The following is a 24,824-nucleotide window of genomic DNA, read 5'->3' as shown; positions in this document are numbered from 1 at the left end:
TCTCCACTTCTATGGAAACTGAGACTCGGCGGCGAGAGTGCTTATGAGGAATGTAGTTCTTGCTCGTTGTTAGCAGCATTTCCGGCAGGCAGGGCTGCGCCACTCCGTGGACAACAACTTCCAGAGTGCACTGTGCTCAGGGGGCGGGGCACGCCGGAGAAGGCTAACGAGCAGAGGGGGCGGAGCTTGCGCTTGCGCGGGGGACGCTCGGTGGCGCATTTTCCCCCCAGGAGGGGAAGGTGGCGCCCGGCGGGGCGGAAGGAAGAAGGGGGGCGGCGCTCCGCTCTGGGTTCTGCCGCCGCCAGCGTCGCCACTCCCGGAGCGACGGCTGCTCCAGGGGCGGGGTTCCGGCTGCCGGCGGCGGCGGCGGAGGAGGAGGAGGTGGCGGCCGCAGCAGCGAGGCGAGGTCGGCTGCCCTGTTAGCTGGCTGTTTGGGGTGGGGGGGCATACTGGGGTCCGGGCGGCGGAGAGAGAGGGGGCGCCCCTCTCGGAGGGGCCGGTCCAAGCCCGACTGCGGGGGAGCGCGCCCTGCGGCCGCCCCACCCCGCCCAGGAGGGGCTTGTAGGCTGCCCGGGCCGGGGCCGTGGGAAAGGGGACCGCCGGTAGTGCTGGGCGGTGCCGGCGGTCGCCGGGGCGGGCGGAGTGACTGACAGAGCGCTCCGGGGCCGGGTCTGCGCTGGGCTGGCGGCGGGCGGCGCTTCCCGGCCCTCCCTGGTGGCTGAGCCCGACAGCGCCGATCAGAAAATGGGGGTGGACGACGGGCGGGGGGAGCGATGCGTCCTCGGCTCTCGATCTCCTAAAATGGCGCTGAAGAGCTGGGCCCGATCGTCCTGGAGTTCTGGAGGCAGCTAAGGAGGCTGCTCTTGTCGCGTTGAACTCCGAAAAAAATGAACCTTATTTCCGTCGGTTCGGCTGTGGCGGGAGTTTGGCGGCAGCAACTTCATGTTCTCTGTGAGATGTGAGTTTTAACCGCGTAACGCAGCGCTCCAGCTGCGGTCGCGGGTTTTGCCGACTCATCTTCTGTCTTCGGGTCAGGCCGCAGCTCAGAGACCTTCCCTGTCTGCGTGCTGGGACTTCGGCGGCCAAGGTATTGTCTCGGGCTTCTGTAGCATTCGTGTTCAGTTTTTCATGGAAATCCCCATTAAAATGGAACCACGATCACAGGAACAGTATGCTCACGTCGCGTTAGTGTTGGAGTGGCGCTATGGAAAGCTATTGTTTATTTAGCTGCATCTTCGGGGAAAATATGTGGTCTGCCACTACCCTTCTACCTGCGGGAAGCTTGCCCGCCCACAGCTTGAATGCGAGGTGTTGTTAGGTGTCGGCCTGGGAGGGGTTATAAACACGACTCTCCTAATTAGAATGGGAATGTGCACTAGTGTCCCAGTTGCATTTGGATTAAGACTTCTGCTAGTCTCTGTTTGAAACAGTAGATATTCACTATGTTTTCTGTAAATTCCTTTTGAAACTTTTCTTCTCACTCCTACTTACTCCCCCTATCTGAGGCTTCTTCCCCCCACTGGTTACAACGAAACCAGTGTCTCAGTGCACTAAATGCTGTGATGGAGCTGATTTGAGAACCTTCTGAATGGTTCATTTTATACTGGAGTTCTTTACTTCTTTGGTAGTTGTCTCTTATTTTCTCTGTAATTACACTATGACTGCAGCCCCTGAGATGATGATACTTTTTAAAATACCATCTGTATATTTAACCTGGACTATTTCAGACTATTACATTCCCCTTATTTGGGAGGAGGGGAAGAAGGGTCTGCAGAGTGGAATGGAATAGGGTAGCATGAGAAGCTGTTTTGCAAAGTTCCAAAGGGAAACTTTTTCTTGACATTTGGCCTAGAATTAATCATGATTAATCATCAACTTTCATTCCCTCTAGAAGGGTTCTAGACACAGATCACAGCTTCAAGTATAGCTTCAGAGTACTTCCACATTATGGAGGTCCACGTCACTATCTTCTCCTAGGGTCATGTGTGTTTTCAAACAGGTCATCAGAGATAAGCTTTGAAGCAGTCCAAAAGACAGCTGTTTAGGCTCTCTGTTGTGTGTGGCTGTTCTTTTTGCCCATGTGAAGGTATAAGAAGTAACTGGAAAATTAACTTTGTCATGCATATGAATTGAAATGCATCAAGTTTGTGTGCTGATTTAAAAGGTAAAATGGCCTTAATTGCTTTAATCCTGTGAATAAGTATAGATGTAATCAATTCTTGCACTTTCACTAACAAAAGGCTTTTGGTAGCCTTTCATTTATTGTTTAACTGCTGGCTTTTACTTTTTAGTGGGGGATGGTGACTTGAGATCTTGTGTGTAAATCACAGAAAAGTGTAACTTCCATAACAAATCAGTCAGTCATCTCAGCAGGAAACCCTTAATATCAAGCATTTCCCAAGTGTGCTGTATGTGATAATTTTGTGCAGAGAGCAATATTACACATCTGGTATCATGGTATTTTTGCTTAGAGGCTTTTGTAATGCATTTGATTTACATGTTTCTTTATCAAGGGTCCCTTTCTATGTCTAAGTTTGGGGGAGATTTTGTTCACTGTTCATGTGCCACTGGGTGGTTAAATGTGTTCCTGTCTGATGAATAATCAGACTTTTTTTTTTTTTTCCTTGGTGGGCATTTACCTAGAATTTCATTTAATGGTAGAATAGTAGTATAGAAAATTTTATATTGATTTGGGATTAGTTACTTTTGTTCATTAGATCTTTTTTGCCTTTTATTGAAAGAAAAAAGAAAGTAATAATCTCTGTACTTGTGGCAGAAGTTCTGACTAATTTTCTGCTGATATTTAGTATTTCAGGTGAACTCCTATTAGTTTTGTGCAGAAAGATGCAAATATTTAGGTTGATGCTGTACAATACGAACAAATTTCAAGTTAGTCGGAGATTCTGAATATTGGCTTACTGCCTTACAGATGAGCAAGAGACCTAATTCCCTGAGGGAAGAGGAAGATCTTTAACATTTACTTCTAAGCAAGAGCTTTTATAGGAGAGCACTTCCAATCCTAATGTCTCTTCTCAGCCTAGCTGGATAGTTATGTACTTTCAATTCTGTCACCGTCTGTGTGGCTTTTTGACAAATAATAGTCACAGGGGAGTTGTTAGGTTGATAGAATCTGGTGGAGATAGATAGAAGGATTCACTTTGTGCTTAAAACATCTGGGGGTAGACTCTGAAAATCTTTGATTTTACCTCCTCACTGAAGTCCTTTGAGACTTACTCTTTATATGTAAGGGTACAGTTTGACAGCTGCCTCTCAGTGGCAGTGCTGGTTGAAAGCACTTCAGTTACAACAACAAGCTGGCAACAAAATAAGGAGTCAAGGGTGTCAAATCTGATTTTGATTAGTGTGTGGCCTGACCGCTAGTTGTGCTGGCATATCATGGATAGGATGGAGGGGCTGTACTTCTTATCACAGCATCACTGCCAAGAAAATATGAGAAGCTTTCCCAAAAGGTGCAGCCTTATGAACGTTTTGACAACTATATTTGGTTAAACAGCCTTTCTTGCCCCTGAAGTGCCAATACATTTGATGAACACACAGATTGAAGCAAATAAAGGAGTGGATCTATACCTAAACTTGGAAAATAATTATTAACACAGATCAGTTCCCCGAGTACAGCTACAAATGCTTGTGGGTGCGGAAGGTGGGAATGGGAATAGACAGGAACTGATTGAGCTATACTCTCCCAGCTTCTTGTGCACCTGCTCCATGGCAGAGCTTAGGAAATTGAAAAGTCCTTCACTTACAGAGAGCATTATTTAGCAACAGCCAAAACAGTAGTGTGTTATCAACAGTGTTCTCACATCGAGTCCAAAGTACAGCACTGCACCAGCTGCTAGGAGGAAAATTAGCTCTATTCTAGCCAAAACTGGGACATAATTTTACATAACTATTCACTTGCTCCAGGAGGAAAGAAAAAAATCCTTTGCAGGATACTAGCAAAGTATCTGAGAAGTGATGCTGAAGTAGCATGAGACTTTATGCTACTGCTGCAGTTCCTGTCTTAAAACTCCATGAGAAGTAATGTTTTGAGTTGCTGCATCTGCAGTGCAGTAAGGAAGGCTAGATTAAATCTATCACAGAAAACAGTCTGAAGAAAATGCAGGTGGAGATGACCTAAAGTATGTGAATTGAAGCTAATTAATAGAAAATTGTTGAGCTCTGTAGGCCCGGGATCCTAAAAGGTTATTCATAAGAGTCTATTACATTTATGGTGTATGTATGTGTAGAGCTGTCTGTGTGCTTGAACAGTGGTAGGAAAATGGTATATTTCTATTTTGACTTATAACAAAAGATTGAGGAATTATATCAAAAGACTGAAGCTAGTATTCTTCTTCTTTAGGTCACCTTGCTCTGAAGTATATTCTGCTCTTAGACATTTCCACATTTGGAATGTCTAATGGATGGAGAAAGCATTTAGGGATATCTAATCAGATTAGTCGTGTGAGGTTTTGTGTGTGGGGTTTTGTATGAGTGTCTTTAAAGATTTGCAGTGAAGCTTTGAATGGTAAAGTTTTAAATACTTCATCACCTAAGCAATTTACATGCAAAAAAGTAAACAAAAGTCTGGGAGTTGGCTTAAACTTCATGATTAATTAAAGAAAATGGTATTTAGCATGTATTAGATGTGTTTCCTTGGTAAATGACGTCTGGAAACTATTTATATACTGAAGGTCTCATGCACGAAACTGGAATATTTGCACCAACTTGTAAGTCAGCTGACATTTTAGTTGTATGCATCTAGTGCTTACTTACAAATTTCTAAATTTAAATAGTGTTAATAACACTTTCTTTAACAGTGATCTACATCTTAGGAAATAAAGAAATGGATGGGATGGATGAAACATCTAAAAGAATCCTAGAGCCATACCAGTATTTGCTTCAACTACCAGGCAAGTTTCTTTGTACTGTGTTGTTTTAAGTATCAAAATTGTTTTTATGGCAACTTTTGTCTTGGGAAGTAGAAGCCAAGAAGTGTTTATATTCTTGATTTGTGGATTTAAGAATAATAAAAAGTAATACTTTTCAGTGTTTCTCTTTTGGTTGTTCTTTTCTTCCTCTTATGGAACCACCTTTTTTTTTTTTTTTTTGTGAGATTGGTACAATAGCTCTTGTGTCTGTAGTAATATTGCCACATTATTACAGTTGTAAGTAATATTGCAGTTACTCTGTTCTCCAGAGTAGCTGACTTGATGCATTTAAAAATGGATAAAGGCAAATACTGAAGACTTGATCCTGGTTTTAAACTCTGGGCTGACAATATTTTGTTCTTTAGTTGCTTGCTGTACTGAATTCAGTGGGTTGTGGGTTTTCTTTTGGTTGAGGGGGAGAGGTGTTTTTTGAGGGGTTTTTGTTTGGTTGCGGTTCTTTGGGAGATTTTTTTTTGTTGTTTTTTTCTTTTTTCTTTTTTTTTTTTTTTGTTTTTTTGGGGGGTTTTTTGTTTTTTTGTTTTTTTTTTTTTTTTTTGGTTGGTTGGTTTTGTTCTGGGTTGTTTTTGGGGGGTTTTCATTAACCTGTTCATCTCATGTAGTATATTCTCCTTGGTGCATGTAGAGACAGGTGCTCTCATGGCAAATTTCAGCTGTCCATATTCATGGCTTGTTTCACCTGTCAGAGGTTCTGCCAGTCCTTGTGTAGTATCAGGTCACTAGCAATACATTCACATGAAGTTTTCAGTCTTGCACAGTATAGCAGAATTCAGGAGGCAGTTTGAAAGCAAACTGCTCTATGGATATGCCCTTTGGAAGCCTCTTTGACTAGACAATTAGATTGCTTAGACTTTTATTTGTACACCTAAAGTGTAAGAAAGACCATACAGGCTATCAAAGTGACTAATTTTGTAAAAATAGTGGCAGTACAACTTTGTCATTGGAGCTACTGCATAAATGCCTGGTTGCCCTCTGTTCAGCTTGTTTTGCTGAAGGAGTTAAGGAAGATAGAAAATTGGGTAAATATTAAGGAAATATTTCTGATCAAAATTATATCTCACCTGGGTAGAAGACCTTCTGCCTAGACAAGTAGTATTATAAATCACAGGCAGAGTACTAAGTGGCTTTTGCACATCTGCATCGAGATCTGTATATCAGTAGGGTGGGTCCTCTGAGTCCTAATTCATTACACCTGAGTATAATGAATTTCATTATTGACCTCTACAAATATCCAGGATTTTCTTGCCAACATTAGTGATTTCATTTGACTTGGCACTTAGCACCGAGTTGAAAACTAAGAAAAGGAAAGAATTTGGCAGTTGCATGCCTTTTTAATGCCAGGAGGCTTGTTTCCCATTTCCTCATGTGTACTCCTTTTGGCTACATTGAACTGGGTGGTGGTCTTTCTAGAGAACTACCTTGAGAGTGAGTCTGTGATATTACAGAAAGCTTTCTAAGCCCTGGTCCTGAAAAAATTTGCTTTCCTCAAACATAATCTTTAAGTCTACTTTTTATTTGATTAGATTATCTCATTAACCAAGGAATGTTGCAACACCTCTGCATCTTTAGTTGCTAATTATTTTTAAAGCTATTGTAGATACCAGGAAGAAAAGCTCAGCTTCCTAGTGGGAAGTATACAACACCCAATAAGTGCCCAAAAAATCTTCTATAGGCAAAAGTGCTTGACTAATAGCTCTTCAGTTACCTTTCACTTTAAATGATGCATCTGGAATATGTTTACCCTTCTCACCTTGATTCCTGTGGCTAAATTCCTTTGTTTTGTGAGTACAACTGAAATAACTCTCTACTGGTGGCTTATGTAACACTACACTTGCTGGCAGTACAGGTGTTTTAAATCCTGTCCTGTAAATTATGCATCTAGAATATGTTTACCCTTCCCACCTTGATCCCTGTGGCTAAATTCCTTTGTTTTGTGAGTTCAACTGAAATAACTCTCTACTGGTGGCTTATGTAACACTACACTCGCTGGCAGTGTAGGTGTTTTAAATCCTGTCCTGCTAAAGTACCATAAATCTGATAGTCCACTTTACCATGTTGACTTCTTGTTTTTTTAGTGTATGTTTTAGGGAAGGTGAGAGACAAGATACACTACTGTCTATGTAGTAGTGGTGGTGGGATTCAAAAGAAAAAACTTCTCTTAAACTAGGCCGGTGAAAGTGGTGTACCTGTACTGGTACAGGTGAAGCAGTGAAGCTTGTACTGAGAAACAGGTGAAGCAGTGAGGGTTCCCAGTCATAAATAAACTGTCTGTACTGTGTTTGAAACACTGGCTTTGCCTAAGGTCAGCTATGCCAACTGCAGATCAGTGGGAGCCAGTTGCATGTGTGAATCTTTGAGTCAGTGTGAGTACCAGTGCTCAGTAAGGGTGGGAAAAATGGGCTTATAGATGCTGCTTCTACCTAGAGCGGAGCTGAAATGAGATGCCCAAGCTAATACAACAGGATCTTGTTGAAAGAGGCAGTTTCATTCTATCCTCTTAGCCTCTGGCCGTGTTCTCCTGCTGCTTAACTTGTGCCAGTTCTCAGCTGGCTAATCAAATTGTTAGGTAGTATCAATCACCTAACCTGTTAAAAACTTGCCTGGTTAATCTCTTGTTAATGAGCAGGCACAGCAACAGGAACAAGAAGCTGTTTCTCTGTTGGATCAGTTTGAGCTCTGAGGGGCTTTGCAGAAAGCTTGGCTGAGTGTCAGATATGTACACTATTGCTCTACAGTAGTCCAGTTCCTTATCTTGAAAGACTAGTTAAATTCTCCAAGCAGTTTAGTAACCTATGGTTGAATGAATGTAGATACATATCAAAGTTTGTTTGCGTAAAAAGGGGATTGTATAACTGTATTCAGATTGGTAGGAGGGAAGGGGAAAAGCCTGCTAATGTTGTCAATAGCACAAGAACACAAATTTTTATAACTGCTAAGTATTAACCACTTTGTAGAGGAAATTGATTACTCTGTTTCCCTTTGCTGAAATAAGGCTTTTAATCGTAACAGTCTCGGGGTGATACTTAAAGTAACCTTGTATATTTCTTTGACTTCAAACAGAGCTAGGATAGGGAAGCTACTAGGATTAAGGTATTTTTAGTATGGTGCTATTTTAACTGCTAGTATGGTAATTAATGTTTAGTGTGGTAATTAACGTTTATTCCTTCTTGAGCAGAAATTGTTCTTCTCCCAAGCAATATAGATTCTGAAACAGTAACTTTTCTTGTAAAATCTCATTGTAGTGGAACATTGCCATATTAGTTTTTAGCAATGTTCTGCTTAATCTAGAATTTTGTCACTTAGTATCATAAAGTGCAGGACTGACTTTGATAGATTATGTTGAGGTTCGTCTCAAAATTGTCTTAATTCACACACATGGTGAATCTTTTATTTTTAAGGGTCTGAGTCAACAGCAATAGCTGATATTTCGGCACTAAGGAGTATATGGAATTTCAGTTGTCATAAAACCGATATGGTTAATAGCTTGCTGTTGAAAGGGGCAGATTCTGATCCCATTAATGACTGCATCTTCCCATTCTTGTCCTGCTGGTCTTGGCTGCAGTCTTTCCTACTCTTGTTTAGCAAGCTAAACGGTCAACACTGGATTTGTTGTTCAGCTTTTTCTGCTGGGTTGTTGAACTTGATCAGCCTGGTGAAGGAGTTAAGCACCACAGGCCATGATCCCTACCACTGGCACAGCTACCCTTGGCACATCAGAGGCCTCTGCTTGGGCCAAGTTCCTGAGGGAGGCTGCACCTCTAGACTGTGAGCTGCAGGGATGCCTGGGGGGCACCCACTAGCTGGAATCAAGTGATGTCCCTGCTCCTAAAGCTGAGTAGTTGTGAAAAATCTATGTCACCAAGCAAAGGAATGGTGGAAGGGGGTCAGCAGGCTTGCACAGAATCATAAATAACAAAAATTACAAGATTCTACAGATTCAAGAATCTGAAACCTCCAGGTATACTTACAGGGGGGCAGAAACAGTCTCTGCATATCAGGCTGGGAGATGGATACTCCTGCAATGGTGAATGCTGGTGGCCTCTGACACCAGGAGACAGATTGGTGTTCCTTGAACAGATGTGCAGTTGCCCAATAGGTTCAGTGCACTGAAAGAAGACACATGGCTAGGAGCTCTTTATAGGCCTTTTGTAACCTAAATGATTCTATGGTTTTATACAACAAGCATCAGAACAGCACCTGGGGCAGCAGCAAGTGGTGAGACTGAGCAGATAGTGGAGAGACTGACTCCTGTAGGGAATAGAGGCTTCCACATGTGGTTTTGTTTTAGGGAGGTTTGCTGCTTCTAGATACCCCTGATAGGGATGTGAGGGAAGGACTGCCAAGGTGTGTTTCACCTTTAAAATACTTAACCTTACCGCTCTTCTACTTGAACGCTAAGGGGTATAGCAAGGGAGTGCCTGAAGCTTATCAAGCAAGACTATGTGGCCTTTGGAATGAGGGCCGAGGCCACAGGAAGCCAGGTGGGTCTTCTCTGTGATCCTCAACCCCCTTCTCACCATCAGGAGGAATAAACAGATACTGCCTGTCTACAGCTAGTTAATTTCACAGCTCATGCTGATAGCACAGCTTTGGCTCTTATGGCCTTGAGACCTCCTTTGCAGAGCAAGGACTACCAGGAGGAGATAGCATCCACCTGTCCAAGTCAGGGCAAAAGCAGAGATTATAGTAAAAGAAAATGGCTGCACACAGTCAAGTAAGGAATTAGTGAATTTGCAAACAAAGCGTATAGGCTGATTTGAACAAGACACTTAGTAATCTACAGATCAGATCTGAAGGCAAATCATCCCAGCACTTCAACAAGGAAGTACAAACAGAACTTGATAGGGTAAGCTCTTGCTTTTTCTGGGGATCTGCAGGATTGAATGTTTCTCTGACATGTCTTTATACAGATGCATACATTATTGGGAGTAAAAAGGAGGAGGTACAGTTTGGATGCAACTGTAGGGCAACAATTTTATTGTGGTATAAACACACAGCTAGAGTGCTGCAGTGGATGGATGTGGATGGCCTAGGAAGACAATCTGAGGTAGCAAGGAATGGGAGTTGCATTTTATGTGAAAGAACAGTTGAATTACATGGAGTTTTACCTTCAGTCAGATGAGCCTGTTGAGAGCTTATGGGTTAAGTTTTGAGGGTAGATCAATAGGAGTGACATTATAGTGTGTGTTTGCTACAGACCCCCTAAGAGGGAAGAAGCGGATGAGACCTTCAGACAACTGCGAAATGCTTCATATTTACAGGCGCTGATTCTTATGAGAGACTTCAGTTATCTCACAGTGTGGTAGAAGAAGCATCACAGCAGGACACAGGCAGTCCAGGAGGTTCCTGGAATGAATTGATGACCTCTTGCTAACACAGGTGACCACGGTGCTGATGTAGGAAGGCATTATGCTTGACTTCCGCTTAAAAACAAGGGAGAATTGGTTAGGACATTAAGACTGGAGGCAATCTTAGTTGCAGTGACTGCAGGATAGTGACATTCAGGTTTGTGAGAAAGGAGCAAGGCACAAATCAGGATCACAACACTGGGCTAGTTAACCCTATTTTGAGCAGAGGAGTTATGCTAGAGAATTCTGTCAATGATCCTTATCAGGCAGAAGTCGCTGCACAGGTTAAAAGGGTATGTGCCTGCTCTCTGCTTGTCTTCATGCAGCTCACTTATGCTGTTTGTAGTGTTCTTGTAGCTGCTTGGAGAGGTCTGCCTGGGGACTTTATCCATTTAGTTTTAATCCATCAGAGGATGCAGCTAAACATGCAAGTGTACAATACAAATGAGGTAGTACAAGACCTTTCTTCCTCCAGAAGGGCAATGCCCCTACCCCTGATCCTCAGCATCTCCTGCTCACCTTGTACCGATTGTGGCAGATCCACTGCATAAGCTGACTCAGTACATAAAGCTGGCAGAAAGCTAACCTAGCAAAAAGCCATGTTCTCTGCTGGGCTAATGAGTTGAATTAGCTGTAATGGGGGCTAGGTTAATAGTCCCTCTGCTCTTTCCCATGCTGTTCTAGCCCTTTCATGAGCCATCTCTGTAAGTGGGGCGCTCCCTTAAGGGCAAAATTTTTGGTTACTTGAATACAGCAAGAGTGAAGCAATACTAACCAGGAGCCTGTCCAGAATAGAGGTCTGTAGTTTTTGGGTCTGTGCCCTATCATAAGAACAAGTGTGTATATAAAGAGTAAGTTGGCTGATTTTTTCCTTTTTTTTCCTTTAGATGAGAAGCATCTCATCTGAGGAGGAGGAGGGAATGTCCTCAATACAACATCTTTAATCTAACTTGATATTTATTTGGAGGATAAAGTTTTAATGTTCTTAGCTGTAGAAGGAATTTCTCACTATTTTTCTCACCTTTTCCACCCAACATTACTAAGGAGAAAAGCTTTCCATAGTTGTTGTTTGACTTGGGTAATAATTTGGGATCTTAGGCAGATTAAACCAATGCATTTAGCAGAGCTTTGATAAAAGCTTGGTGCAGTAATGTCTATTATTATAGCTCTGTACAGTCGGTAGAGCTTCTAATTTTGGGTGTTAGACCTCTATTCTTCAATTTTACAATAGCCTGCTTAGAATAATTAACAGAGCAGTGGAATGTGACAGCGAAGAAACTGGATAATTCTGGCAGTGCTCTTTTAATGTCCTAGTGTCCCTGTATTGTTGTCTTCTCTAGTTTGGGGAGAGGAGGCATGTGGCGAGGGATGGAGTCTTGTGCATCCAGGCTTTAGAGACCAGTGTTGGAGGGGTTTGGTCTTTTGCCACCACAATATGGCTGCAGGCATAAATTGTGCATACAGAGAATTGCTGTACTATTGCATAGACCGGGTAAGATTGACTTCAGAATCAGATAAAATAGCATTTATGTAGCAATAATGTTCCTTTAGAAGACAAGCAAATCTGCATCTATAAAAGGAAAAATAAATGTCTCACTAAACAGGTAGTGTTTTTAACTTGAAAATCTAGGAAACCTTGCTAGTCAGGGTAGACAAGTCTAACAATTCAAATGCTGCCTGTACCAAGGAACTAAAGTGACTTAATCCTTTGTGCATGTTATAATCCATTTAGAGTGTGTGCTAGTAGTCAAGTTCCTCATGATGAAATAATGCTTGTTGCTGAACATCCAGCATTCTTTAAGTGTATTTTCTAGAAAACACATTCAGAAAAACAGGATAAGCTGCCTAGTATAAAAAGAAAAAGCAGGTGTTGCAGCTATAGATAAGGTACAGTTCCTTAATGTGAAATTCTTTGACTGGTTTCTGTTACGGATGTGGTGAAATACTTGTTAATCCTTAACTGGTAAGCCATACGGTTTGGCAAATATTTATAAGAGTTATTCTCAAGGAGAGACAAAACAATCCTTCCCTTCTGCAGAAAACTGTTAGCATTTAAAACTGAGCACAGACAACAAAAATGGAGAAAACAAGCCAATGGCAGTGTATGTCCAGGTAACATGCCTGTTCACATGTGGTAGAAGCAGAGGACAGAGCTCCTGGGGGGAAAAGGAACCATTTTGTTTAACTTGTCTAGTGAGAACCAGAAGATGGTGGTGACAGGAAGCAGTGGAAATCATTGAGAACTGAGACAAAAAGTGCAGACCTCTGATCTAGGGAGGAAGGTTATCACCCTTGCTGCAGAGCCCAACCCACAAAGCTGTTGCTTACCTGGTGATGACTTAATTAGGAGGGGAAAAATTCTCAGTCCAGTTTCTCCAGGGTCTATCTCTGCAAGTGGATTTACCCATACTTATTATGTTCTGTGTATGCTGGCTGCACAGTCATAGAGAAGCCTTAGGCAGAGATTCAAATGTTGACATTTCTTTGGTGCTACAGACAAGATGGAATTATCAACATGAGGACTAGTATTGCAGAATATCTCAGTTTTGTCTCAGTACATCTTGAGTCAAGTAATATGGGTTCCATGGGTGTCTATGTTGCACTTGCTTTGAAGTTTATTTAAAGCTTTTTCCAAATGCTTGTTTATGTAAGCTATATATACAAAGCTGTTTTTGTAAACCTGTCTTGCAGTTATTCCAAGGTATTGTACATGGCTGAGCTTCTCAAAGTTCACAGTAGAATTGTTTGTGTGGATAGGGGATGACTTTTTTTCATATTGAACATGACTAGATGCTGAATAGATATTTGTACATGAAAACCAGATATTTGTACATGAAAACTAAAGAAAGTAGACATCAATTATGCAGAGGCATAAGGTTAGTTTCTATTGAAATTCACTCTGTCATGTAGAAAGTATCTGAAATGAACAAAACAACTTGTTTTAACACTAAACTTGGTCATTTGATGTTTTTTTTTAATTTGTATAAAACAGGATGACTGCTGGTTCCAACAAAGTAGATTTTACCAAAGCAGACCAAATCTTATTTGTAGGTAGATTTCTTGGGTATAAGATAAATATCTAAATTCTTGGCAAGTTCTGTTCTGTTCAGATTTTTGTTTAGAGTTATTTAGTAAGTATATGCAATGTCATTTTCCTGTTTTACAAATTTACAGTAGCAAGTAAAAAATAATACTAGAGGAGAAAGACCTAAAAATTGACAGAAATAGCTATTCAACAAATACCTGTACTCTCAACTAATAATGAATCATAATTGAAACTTTTAAATCTTAAAATTAACATGCCTTGCAAGCTAGCTGATCTGGCTACCAGCATGGTCAGGATTAAATTGTGAAAACTAAATATAGTAACCTGTAAATAGGTGCTTTAAATATTCCTGTGAAGTGTTTAAAACTGAAACTGCTGCTACTTGATGTTTATTCAATGAGGAAACAAGCCATGCACTGATAAATTTTCCACTTTTGTGTTGTCACACTGATGTGTTTTTTTAATCGGGTCTCAAATCAACTGTAGTTGTTAAGACAAACTGTTGTGCCTAATTATGAACTCTATTATTTTTATAAATGCCTATAATATTTTTATTGTAGGTAAGCAAGTGAGAACCAAACTGTCACAGGCCTTTAATCACTGGCTGAATGTTCCGGAAGATAAAATACAGGTACTGGCTAATTATTTTTGAAAGGTTGTTATCTTTCTTCCAAGATCATTGGTAACAGATTATTCTCTTACATAGCATAAATTATCAGAAATCTTAAATGCACTAATTTCTGAATATGAAGTGAACTTTCAGGAAAATAACTTCAGTGCAAAGCTTTTACTGTGATGCAACACTAAAGAAATTATTTCCATGTTTTACTAGAATATTTACTTCTTTCCAAGTGTGAAGTTGTAGATAAGTAGCTATCATTGTTGCCCACGTAACATAACTCAGTTATTAACACTGAGATTTTAATAAATCACAAAACAAGCTAGACAGTTACCTTGTAGGCTTCACAAATATAATGTTTGAAAATAAAATCTTGAGATTTTGATACAAGAATATCAAAGGCAGCAATTAAATAAACTAAAAAAACCTAAAACTGAGAGGGATGTATCATATAATCTGCAGTTCTTACTTTCTAATGGGAAGGATTATCTAGGAATTCTTATTGTCATTTCTCTCAGACAATGTGTGCAAGATGCATGGCTGTGTATTTAAACACTGTGGCTTTTCAAATGAAAAGTTATCCTCCTTTTTAGGCTAGACTTTAGTTTGTTAAACTGCTAGAGTATGCAAAATATTTTCTGTCCAAGGCAATGTAAGGAATCAGTGTAATTGGTTGTGGTTTTTGACACCCAGCCGCTCCTTTGTTAATTTCATTAATTGTTGGCAGAAGTATTTTTAGCATTTGTGAAGGCGTGATTTTTAAGGTGGTTTAAAAGTGACACTTCATAGCTCTCAAGCATCAAAGTGATTTAAGTGGTTTAGGAGGCTGCATTTCATAATCTAGGAATTCTTCCATTTTTCAGCCTGTTTGTGTAACTGTCTAGAAAAATTTATTCTGTCTTTCAGCTAGACACATCTTACCCTTTGTGCTCAGACAAACATTCAAATAAAACAAATAATATAGCAACCTGTGTACTGTATGTATGGGTTTAATCTAATAGCACAGATCAGAATTCAGATTGGAAGAAGCCTCTGGAAGTTATCTAGGACAACCCTGTACTTGAAGCAGAGCTTGCTCTGTAGCTATTTAAGGCTCCTGGGAGCCCTGTTGAGTTTTGAAAATATGGTGATGGGGTTTCTGCAGCTTCCCAAGGCCTGTCTACTCATGCTGAACCCCTTTCATTATAACAAAACCTTCCATTCTATTCAACTAGTGGGTTTTTATGTTGCAATCTGACTGTTGCTTCCTGCTCTTTTGCTGGGCAATCATAACATTGTGGTCCATTTTTGTTTAGTGCTAATAGTAAACTAAACACAGTGCCTGTGTGAACAGAAGTTACCAGTTCTGTCACTTTAAACTGATGATCCAAGAACTGCTATTGAAAACTTGGACCACTTGTTTTGATTATCTTTATGAAGGAAACCAATGCTTTAATGTCTTCTTTACTACTTAAGTTGATTGTAATGGCAGGAAAAAACAAGACCTGTTGTCTGTTAGTCTTCATCATGATGCAATTATTGCTGCTTTTGTGCATTTTAGTACTAATTATAATAACTAAGGATGGTTGAAGTCTGGAGGACCACCTCTGGTCATCTTTTTGACATGATCTTCATAAGATGTCCCCTGTGTCTAACAGCCTGATTAATTTCCAGCTATTTGTATTTCCTTTATTAAAAATCTGAACTCTGGCATTTGTTCTGGGGCTTTTTTCTTATCTTAGATTATTTGTCTTTGTGTAGTTTATTTAGATTATACAGTTGAGGCTACTGTTCCTTGGTAGTTTATTTTACTGTTAACTGCCACTGTTTTACCTTTTGCCCCAACCAAGTGATCTCTTCCCCCAACACTTACTGAATTTCTAGTTCCCTTTTGGTGCTGCACTGAGACACTTCAACTTCTTGAATTAGAGAACACTGGGGTTTGTCAGGTGAACTTCTTTCTGAGAAGGCCCTGAAATGGCCTAGCAAGAGTCAAGCAAATTTTAAAGCTGCTGCCAATAAGGAGGTGGAAGAAACCTGTGTGTTGGACTGATAATGCAGCAGATACTGATAGGTGTAGGTTGTAGGAAAACATAGCATTCTACTGGTTCTTAAGCTTTCATTATGGAGACCAGTCTTTTCATTTTTCTCAGGCTATTTCCTGATGTCTTCCAAAATAATCTTTTTCTGATACCTGAACTGTTTCACATCTTTCCTTCACTTTTGAAGCACTTTTGACACTATCTTAAGTTCACAAGGTAATTTGATAGAAACACAGAGTCAGGAAACACTGTTTCCTTTAAACCTTACCAATGGAAGCTGCAAGAGGTCATGAAACTGCCAGTGATATGAAATAGGTTAGCAAGAGAAGTACTAGAGTAGGCTTATCCAATGAATTCACAGAACGCAGGGAAACGTTCCTGATGGTACTGAGAATGAGCTAATGGACAGAAAGTATATTCAAACAACTAGGTGTGTCAAGTTGCCTTCAGGAAGTACTCTCCTTTGATTTCATGAGTGTTTAAGTAGGTTGTTCTTGCAATCGTATCTTGGGAAAGGGATTAAATTCCTGGGGTTTGAGTTTTAATCTTTGGGACAATGTGCACCGAACACCAGGTGGCTTGGTGCTCAAGAAAATGCTTACAGCAAAGTCTTTATTTTGTCCTACAGCACTCACCAAATAGGACCATACTAGATATTTGCTTCCATTTTATGGTGTTCTGAGTACTTTTTAAAAGTGGTTTAGATGAATTTTGACTGAATGCAATGTTTGTAGCTAAGGAGTGTAATTGGTTCATTAGCTTTAAAATCATATCTTAATCAGATGTTATTTGCAGTGAGTCTGTACAGTGTGCAGTTTTATGTGCTTAAATTTATTTCTGTTTAAGCAGGTGCTGAATATACCTGTTGTTTGTGTGGCAGCTGTGGAATAAAAGCAGCATATAGTGTTTAGATACTTCATTTTTTGATGAGTTGTTAAGGTTCTGTTCTACTCAAATGTAGTCAGCTACAAGCCTAATGTTGTTAACAGTTTATTGCACACCTCAGGTGGTGTGTGATACTGGTCTACCTAGTAAGAAGCAGAGTCTAGGAAGCTTCTCAAAAGAAATTGTGGCTGTTGTCCTTCTGCCAAGAATTTTCCAAATGGTGTTTTAGAGGAAATAGTATGTCCTTTAAGAGCTCAGTACTGAATATAACCACACAAAGTGTGGGAAACGAAAGATAAACTCTCCACTTATGAAAACATGGTTCACAAGAGAAATGTGATAATGGATGATACCTGACACTCTCAAGAACTGACTTTGGGAGATTTCAGGTTTGTAAATCTAAACATTTCAAAACACTGTGTTTATTTTATTTTCCCCAGACATGTTTCTAATAACAGTTATTCCATGACTCCTAGCTAATGGCTTCTTTTAGAACTGTAGCAACAGTGAAGAGGAGCATGCAAGTGGAAGCACTTCAGGGACTAAGTTAACTTTGAATCTGAAAACATTACACATAAGACAATGTGATCCAGGACTTAGAGCAAACTGGATGGTGAAGAGAAGCATAAATCTGTACTAAGAGTAAAGGCAAATTGCCTCAAGAGGAACTTCAGTGATAGAGAATATAGTTCTTTAAAACATTATCCACTTTAGGTATAGTCTTGCAAAAGTCATGGTTAAATTACAGTGACAGACTTAACTCTTTTCTCTTCTTGTAACAGGTTATCATTGAAGTGACAGAGATGTTGCACAATGCAAGCCTACTTGTGGATGATATTGAAGATAACTCAAAGCTACGACGGGGCTTTCCAGTGGCACACAGTATCTATGGAATTCCATCTGTAATCAACTGTGCTAATTATGTTTATTTTCTTGGCTTAGAGAAGGTTTTAACCCTTGATCATCCAGATGCCGTTAAAGTTTTTACCCGTCAACTTCTGGAACTCCATAAAGGTCAAGGCTTGGATATTTACTGGAGGGATACTTACACCTGTCCTACAGAGGCTGAGTATAAAGCGATGGTACTGCAAAAGACAGGAGGTCTCTTCGGATTAGCTGTAGGCCTCATGCAGCTGTTCTCAAATTATAAAAAAGACTTAAAGCCACTTCTTAACACACTCGGTCTCTTCTTCCAAATAAGAGATGACTATGCCAACTTGCACTCCAAAGAATATAGCGAGAACAAGAGTTTTTGTGAAGACTTAACTGAAGGCAAGTTCTCATTCCCAACCATTCATGCAATTTGGTCAAGACCTGAAAGTACTCAGGTGCAAAACATTTTACGTCAAAGGACAGAGAACATAGATATAAAAAAATACTGTGTACATTACCTTGAAAATGTTGGTTCCTTTGAGTACACTCGGAATACATTGAAAGAGCTTGAATCTGAAGCCTATAAGCAAATTGAATCACTTGGGGGAAACCCTGAGCTTGTAGCACTAGTTCAGCAGCTGAGCAAAATGTTCAAAGAAACTGAAAATTAGGAAATTGACTTCTGGGTGGGGATTAAAACTCTTTTGAAAATGGGAGAATAATCAGATGGAGACTTGTGATAATCAGTCTTATGTAAAACTTCCTCTTGTAGCCATGTTTCAGAAATTACTGTTAAAAATAACTAGTCATTGAGTTTTGAAATACATACCTTATTATCTCTAAAGTCTTAACTGTAACTGCTTACAGTTGGTTTTGTTAAAGCAGATGTATTAGAACTAAAGCAAGTTTTGAACCTAAGTGTAATGGTCTGGACAGAATCACAGGCACTATTTCATACCTAAAACTCTCATGCCCCTAACCAGGCTATGATAGGATTTTGGTTGAAATTCTGTGTTAAATTAAATCAACCAGGTTCACATGTGCATATTATGCATTTTAAACAATGCTCTTGTAAACCAAAATTTGTATTAAAAAAAAGATACTTGCAACCATAATGCACATAAAATTGTGTGATAGAAGTTTGACTTGTGAAGATCAGGGGGATCAGTTTACTATGTCCTAGAGTGAATATCCTATTCAGCTTCTGTGGATATTTTCAGGGGAATGTGAATTATGAAAGATACTATTTCATATGCAAATAAGACGTGCTCAGTCTGAAATTGTGACTTGATAAAGATTTTGCAGTACCTTAGAGAAAAGATTTCATCACATCAACAAAGTGTAAATTTGCTGCTGATTCCAGCTCTGCAGTGAGTAATTTTGCTCACCTGGTTTTAGATTTTGAAATTGTCAAACATTCTGTAGCCAGAAACCTAAATCTATGCATTAGAGTTCATATATGTAACTGCAAATAGCAACATAATGAGCTGCTATCAGAAATGGAAAAGGATTCATACCAGGTAACTTTAGGACACCATAATTGGTGCAGGTCTCTTTAATCTCTGCTTATAATTGAGGGGCTTCTCCAAGACTTTATTCATAATTCATATTTCATTCCTGTCCTGAATTGCTGTCTGGAGGCATGTTCTGTATCTCTCCAAAGAGACAAGAGCTGTAATTTTTTTTCTTAAAACAAAGTACAGTATCTTGTTTTACAAGCTACAATACCACTTCAGTTTTGTTAATTGCTTAAATAGAGCTTTAAAATTATAGACATACCAAAATAGAACTGGGACCGAGAGCAAGATTTAGGGGTGGGGCTGTTAAGTAACAAAGTTCTCTGCTCGGATATATATATATAAAAGTATAAAAATATATATATAAATGTTAATAAAATGTAAGCAGAGATGTTTGGTTTTTTCTAGCCTGGCTGGCTTTAATCAGGTTCAGTTCACTTAGTATTCACAGGTGTATTAAGCTTTGCCTTGGGGTAGCTAGATAATGGTTTGGATCAAAGGTAGGACTGGTGCTATAAGCTGTGGTGTTAGCTCAAGCATACTCTGAAATGGACAGAGGTGCTTGGCTTCTGATGGCTAAAGGATAATTTTATGCAGGTGTTCATTTACTGCACCTTGAAAACAGGGAGAGCTGTGATCTCGGCCCACTGAGAAAACTAACTGAAGAAGGTTGCTGCAATGTCTTCCCTGGGCAGCCTTAATATCTTTCTGAAAGTGATCAAACATGACAAAATTGGGGATGACTACTTTCAGTCTGAAATATTATGTAGTTATGGATGACAGCCTGTCCCTTTTATCTGCATGCTGAGGAGAAATCTTTGTCTGATTAGACACTGAATAATAGGCTTTTCACTGAATGGACCTGGTTGCGAGGACTGAATAGCTTAAAGTTGGTGAAAGGTGTCTCTAATGTTAATGAAAGAGAATTGTAATTCTTTTTCATAACTTGCAGTGCTTAGTAAGCCTGTAAGTTTTTAATGTGTTATGTGAAAATACTGTCTGCAGCAAATTACATTTATTTTGTGCCATGTCTTGGAAGTTTCTAAGCACTGTTGCAGTTAATGTTGAATAGGGGGAAGCATTGAAAAGATTATTGTTGTCGGGAGAATCTCTTAGTCTTACTGTGAAATGTATCCTTGTGCCTGTTAGGATATCCTTGTAACTGCAACACAATGCAAAGTGCACTTAGTGCCATTTCATTTCTGTTCTGTTGCTGGATGTAAACAGTTCTGTATAATCAGACTCCCGTAATGAAGTAGCTTTTCTTACTGTTTGTATAAAGCTTTTCTACCATCTGAGATTTCTGCTATGTCATTGCTCCTTTTTTCATTCTGGCAATTCACCCCAGTATTTATTCTAATTCTATATCTTGTAGCATGTGCCTTCATTAGGAGTAGGTACATGGATGGTTTCCAGTTGCAGACCATTTAAACCACAAATGGGTAAGAAGGGAACTGTTGGCCCAGGTTACAGGAGGCCATGCATATCTGTCTTACTCTTCTGCCTTCAAGGTGTTTGATGTCAGTATTCAAAACATATGCTGAAGGCATATCTGGAAAGGCCCACAAATAGAGCATTGTTGCCCTTTACTTAGGTTAGGATAAACAGGATTGTGAGAGCTGTTCTTGATGTATTCAGGAGTCAGAAGAGGCTGGGATATTTCCCCTTCATCTGTTCAGCTGGTAGACCATCTTTAAGTACTAAATGCCAGTAGTAATGATGTTCCTTAGTCAAGGTAGATTTTATATTTGGTGCCATAAGATCAGTCTGTGCAGTTTCATTGATATCCTCCCATGTTATCACTGGTTAAGTGTTAACTTAATGTTATCACTATTAAGTGATGCTCATGAGGTTAAGCAGTGTTAAGAAAAACCCTTCTTTAAAGCAGCATGGGAGTTCTTGTGACTGCACAATTAGTTGTGTGAGTGCCCCTCTGTTGCTATGCCTCCCACAACACAGGGAGTAGGGATTTTTCCTGATATTCATAAAATATGCACTGTTGTAGAATGGCAATCCAAGTTGCAAGTGGAGATGCCCATGGGGAAACAAAGGGGATGCTGGTTTCAGTGTCAGTCCCTTTGAGCCAGAATAATTCCCCTTATCTTCCTTCCATTGCCAGCAAGTTGTACTTTGATCAGGTTATCAAAGGATTTAGTTCTTGCAGTTCATATTAAGAGAAATGCAAATACTCATCAGTCTGGAGCATTCCCCACTACCTCAGTCTGTTTTCTGATTTTGTGCTTGCTTGGATGTAAATGAGTTCCGTCATCTGTCTTGGAGTGGCCAGCCATTGGATGGGACATCTGTCTTTGCTTTTTCATAGGCTTATGTTTATACATATACCCCATCAATTATGATGAAAATTGCATCATTTCAAGACCTTCCTGAGAAGATAGCTTTCTCCTCTTCTTTTGAACTCGGGCTGTTCAGGTACCCACTCAGAACAACTTTGTATGTATCAGCCGGTTGTTGATACGAACATAGAAATGTTAATGGGAAAAAAACTCGGCTGTTCTTAGTTTCTGCTTTTTTGTAAATTTTGCTAATCTGGCTGCATGTGCTATTGAAATTTCCTATATTAATGGCTGTTTTCCTCAGTTATTGTTAAAATGCTAGCAAGGTATAAAAACGAGGGGTTTGTGAGGGGGTTCGCATTTTTCATGTAAAACTGGTTTGAACTTTAATACGCCTTTAATTGCACCAGGCTTTTATTCATGTGCAAGAGCCATATGGGCATCTGTTGCTCTTCTTTGTCCCATCTTCATTTTACATTTCAGGTTTGGTATTTACTATGCTCTTTGTATTATTTGCTCAGTACTTTCACTGTAATTCTTTCAGCTATATTTCTATTCTGCTGTTAATACCAAGCACACAATTCCACCAAACTCGATTTTGATCCTGGACAAACATACTAGTCTGGATTTACTTTTGAAATATTGAATCTTGGCTCATCATTTGCCTTCACAAAAGTAATCCAAGATTAATCCAAGATTTTCTGCAACCTCAAAATGCCTGAAACTTTTTTCTAGGAAGCTAAAGCCTGTAACATCTTATATGACCATAAATTATTTTTGTCTCATGTAGGTTGAGCTACTTTCCTTGCCCTACCTGTTTGCTTTCAAGATCTCTTTTGCTTTGGTGGTAATGCCTGTTAGGTCTTTTTATGAATGACCTTAACTCACTAGCCCTGAGGGAGAGAAGTTAATTTTTGTCCAGGTTAATGAATTATCCCACTCAGCAAGAGCCTGACGAATGCCAGAGCTTGCAGGTGGACAAAGGCCAAGGAAAGGATTTCAGAATAAGAAAACTCATTTTGGCCTCCTGAGGCTGCCTCATGTAATTTTGCCTTCTTTTACAGAATTTACTTGGCTTAGTTAGGAAAAGCTAAAGTGTGTGGTTAGTTTCTCTGAGCATCCCAAATAGACTGTGAGAGATACTTAAGTTAAAAATTATTTATTCTGACAATTATTTATGTAACTTGCATATATCATCTAAAGATTTTATTAAAGGTACAGATAAAACAGAGTATATTGTTTCATTACTTTATTTTTCTTTCTTTTAACAATTTTTCTGTTCTTGAAGTCAGGGAAACAGAATCTGCCATGTGCCTATTTGAGTTGATTGCTACCTCACATCAATGCCTTTCCTGAAAAAGTTTTATCATAGCTGAGCATCAGTGTTCAACCTTTTCTGCAGCACTTATTTTTAAATTACTTCAGAGGCACCTTGTTGAGGTGTGGCTAGAAATAATCCATGATTCATTAACTCGCTTCAAGCATATAATCTGCAAAACTTCTAATAAAGATGCAGGTTAAACCACATTAACCCTGGTAGTGTTCCTCACCTGTATAGCCTATGGAACAAGTACGTTCTCAATTAACCTACTGAAAAGGTATTTACTGATTATCTCTGTCTAGTACAGCATAGAGAACCATGGGAGATACACCAAGAACGCCTAATGTGACACTTCCAGGGAAAGCTCTACACAACCTGACATGAATTTGTGTAGACTAACTCTGGGGTGAAGGGAAATCATAGATAATTATCTGCTTTTGAGCTCCTGGAAAATGCTCTACTCATTGCTACATGAATTACATGCTCACAATTAAGCAGCTGCATCATCTCTTGCACACAGTAGGTCATTTTCACTCTCTTCATAATGCTTCAGTTGCTATTTCTAGAGCATATAGTGTGAGCTACTTAATCACTCAGTAATTACTGAAGTCTCTAGAATGGCAAATGCATACATTTTGTTTATGTATTTTGAAATACATAAAAACTTTTATTCTCTTGCGATCTCTGTTACTCTACAGAGAACTTCTGTTGACTGAGGGAGGCATAACTTTTCACTGACTGGAGTTATTAAAACCAGGCTGACACCAAGCCTGTGTGAACAGATTGGAGGGGAAAAAAGGTCTGCAAGGAAAAATCCCCAAAGTTCTTTAAAAGCAGAATTTCCTTTAATCGCAGAGTTACTATATGAAGCATGGAACTAACTCAAACAGTTTTTCTGTGGTTTTGACTGAAGAACCTATAGCAACTGCTTTCTTTTTGAGGTGGGATGGAATGTACAGGTCAAAGTAAAAGCCATACAGAGAAATCGTCATTGCTACTCACAGAAGTGTAAAAACTGTGCTCTAAACCTAATCTCTTAACTTTTGCACCAACCAGCATGGATGCTCAATAAATTCAGAAGCTAAATCCGTTTTTGCTTAAGTGTTTATAAAACGCTGAAGTTGTAGTTTGCGCTAATGAAGTGAAAATGTTAAATTGGTCTAGTTGTTTCATTGGCACATTGGGACTATCCTGTTCCTTGTCAAGCAGATCATGAGCTACGGCTATTTGTTGATTACAACACTGAAACAAGAAGTACAAAGAAATAGAACAAGCAGTAAGTTTTTCTATTCTTATTATCATTTTAGAAATAAATTTGACAAAGTGCATGTAGATTGTGAGAATGGCTGCATCACCTGTCAAACTAGGGTTAAAACAAGGGCAGCTGCGGTCAGAAAGATCACCAAAAGTATTTTCTTGTGTTCAGTGCCTTTCCTGTCAGGCAGCACACAAAGTGGAGGATGCTCTCAGCTTTGACCTTGGGAACAGTGGGGGAGTCAAAAAGGAGAGCAAGAGGCCTTACTGCTCTCACTTGTACCACTTCCATGCACCTTCAGCTACATGGCTTGAAACTGGAATAGATCATTCCAAGAGTGCCCTCTGTGGGAGATTAGTGGGCTTAGGAACCCAGATGAGACAGCAGCACCACCAAAGATGTGGAAAAAGGACTAGGGTATGTAATTTTTCCCCCAATTCTATTAGTTGGCCTGAAATAACACATTACCTATGGCAAGGGAGGACTATGAAGGCAGAGAGTTCTTTGCTTGGCTGTCCCCTTGGGGAGCAGCTGCTTTGTGCAAGCCAGTAAAGCACACCCTCAAAGCCTGTTACTTGAAGATGCAAGCTATCAGCATGCTAAAGAATATACACGTTATCCAGATTGTTTTGATTGGAATGTACTAGTGTTACCAAATACCCACACCTGATTTCTGTAGTCAGTATCACAGCCTCAGAG

The 24,824-nt window shown here is 39.7% G+C and overlaps 1 protein-coding gene across 2 annotated transcripts; it reads left to right on the top strand.

Moving 5' to 3' along the window:
* Positions 1-344: 344 nt before the first annotated feature.
* GGPS1 (geranylgeranyl diphosphate synthase 1) lies at positions 345-22,764 on the top strand. 2 transcript variants are annotated; one of them, XM_084203236.1, is made up of 4 exons: positions 345-406; positions 4,818-4,910; positions 13,901-13,971; positions 17,648-22,764. In XM_084203236.1, exons 2-4 carry the CDS (start codon positions 4,844-4,846, stop codon positions 18,407-18,409), a joined length of 900 nt encoding a protein of 299 aa, XP_084059362.1. In that variant the 5' UTR covers positions 345-406; positions 4,818-4,843; the 3' UTR covers positions 18,410-22,764. The 2 variants fall into 2 exon arrangements, with proteins under 2 accessions (XP_084059362.1, XP_084059361.1); XM_084203235.1 differs by lacking the exon at positions 345-406 and adding an exon at positions 602-1,087.
* Positions 22,765-24,824: the final 2,060 nt, after the last annotated feature.

This window comes from Fringilla coelebs, assembly GCF_963513975.1.
Source record: "Fringilla coelebs genome assembly, chromosome: 3".
NCBI classification, from domain to species: Eukaryota; Metazoa; Chordata; class Aves; order Passeriformes; family Fringillidae; genus Fringilla; species Fringilla coelebs.
This window is presented reverse-complemented; position numbering and strand designations above follow the sequence as displayed.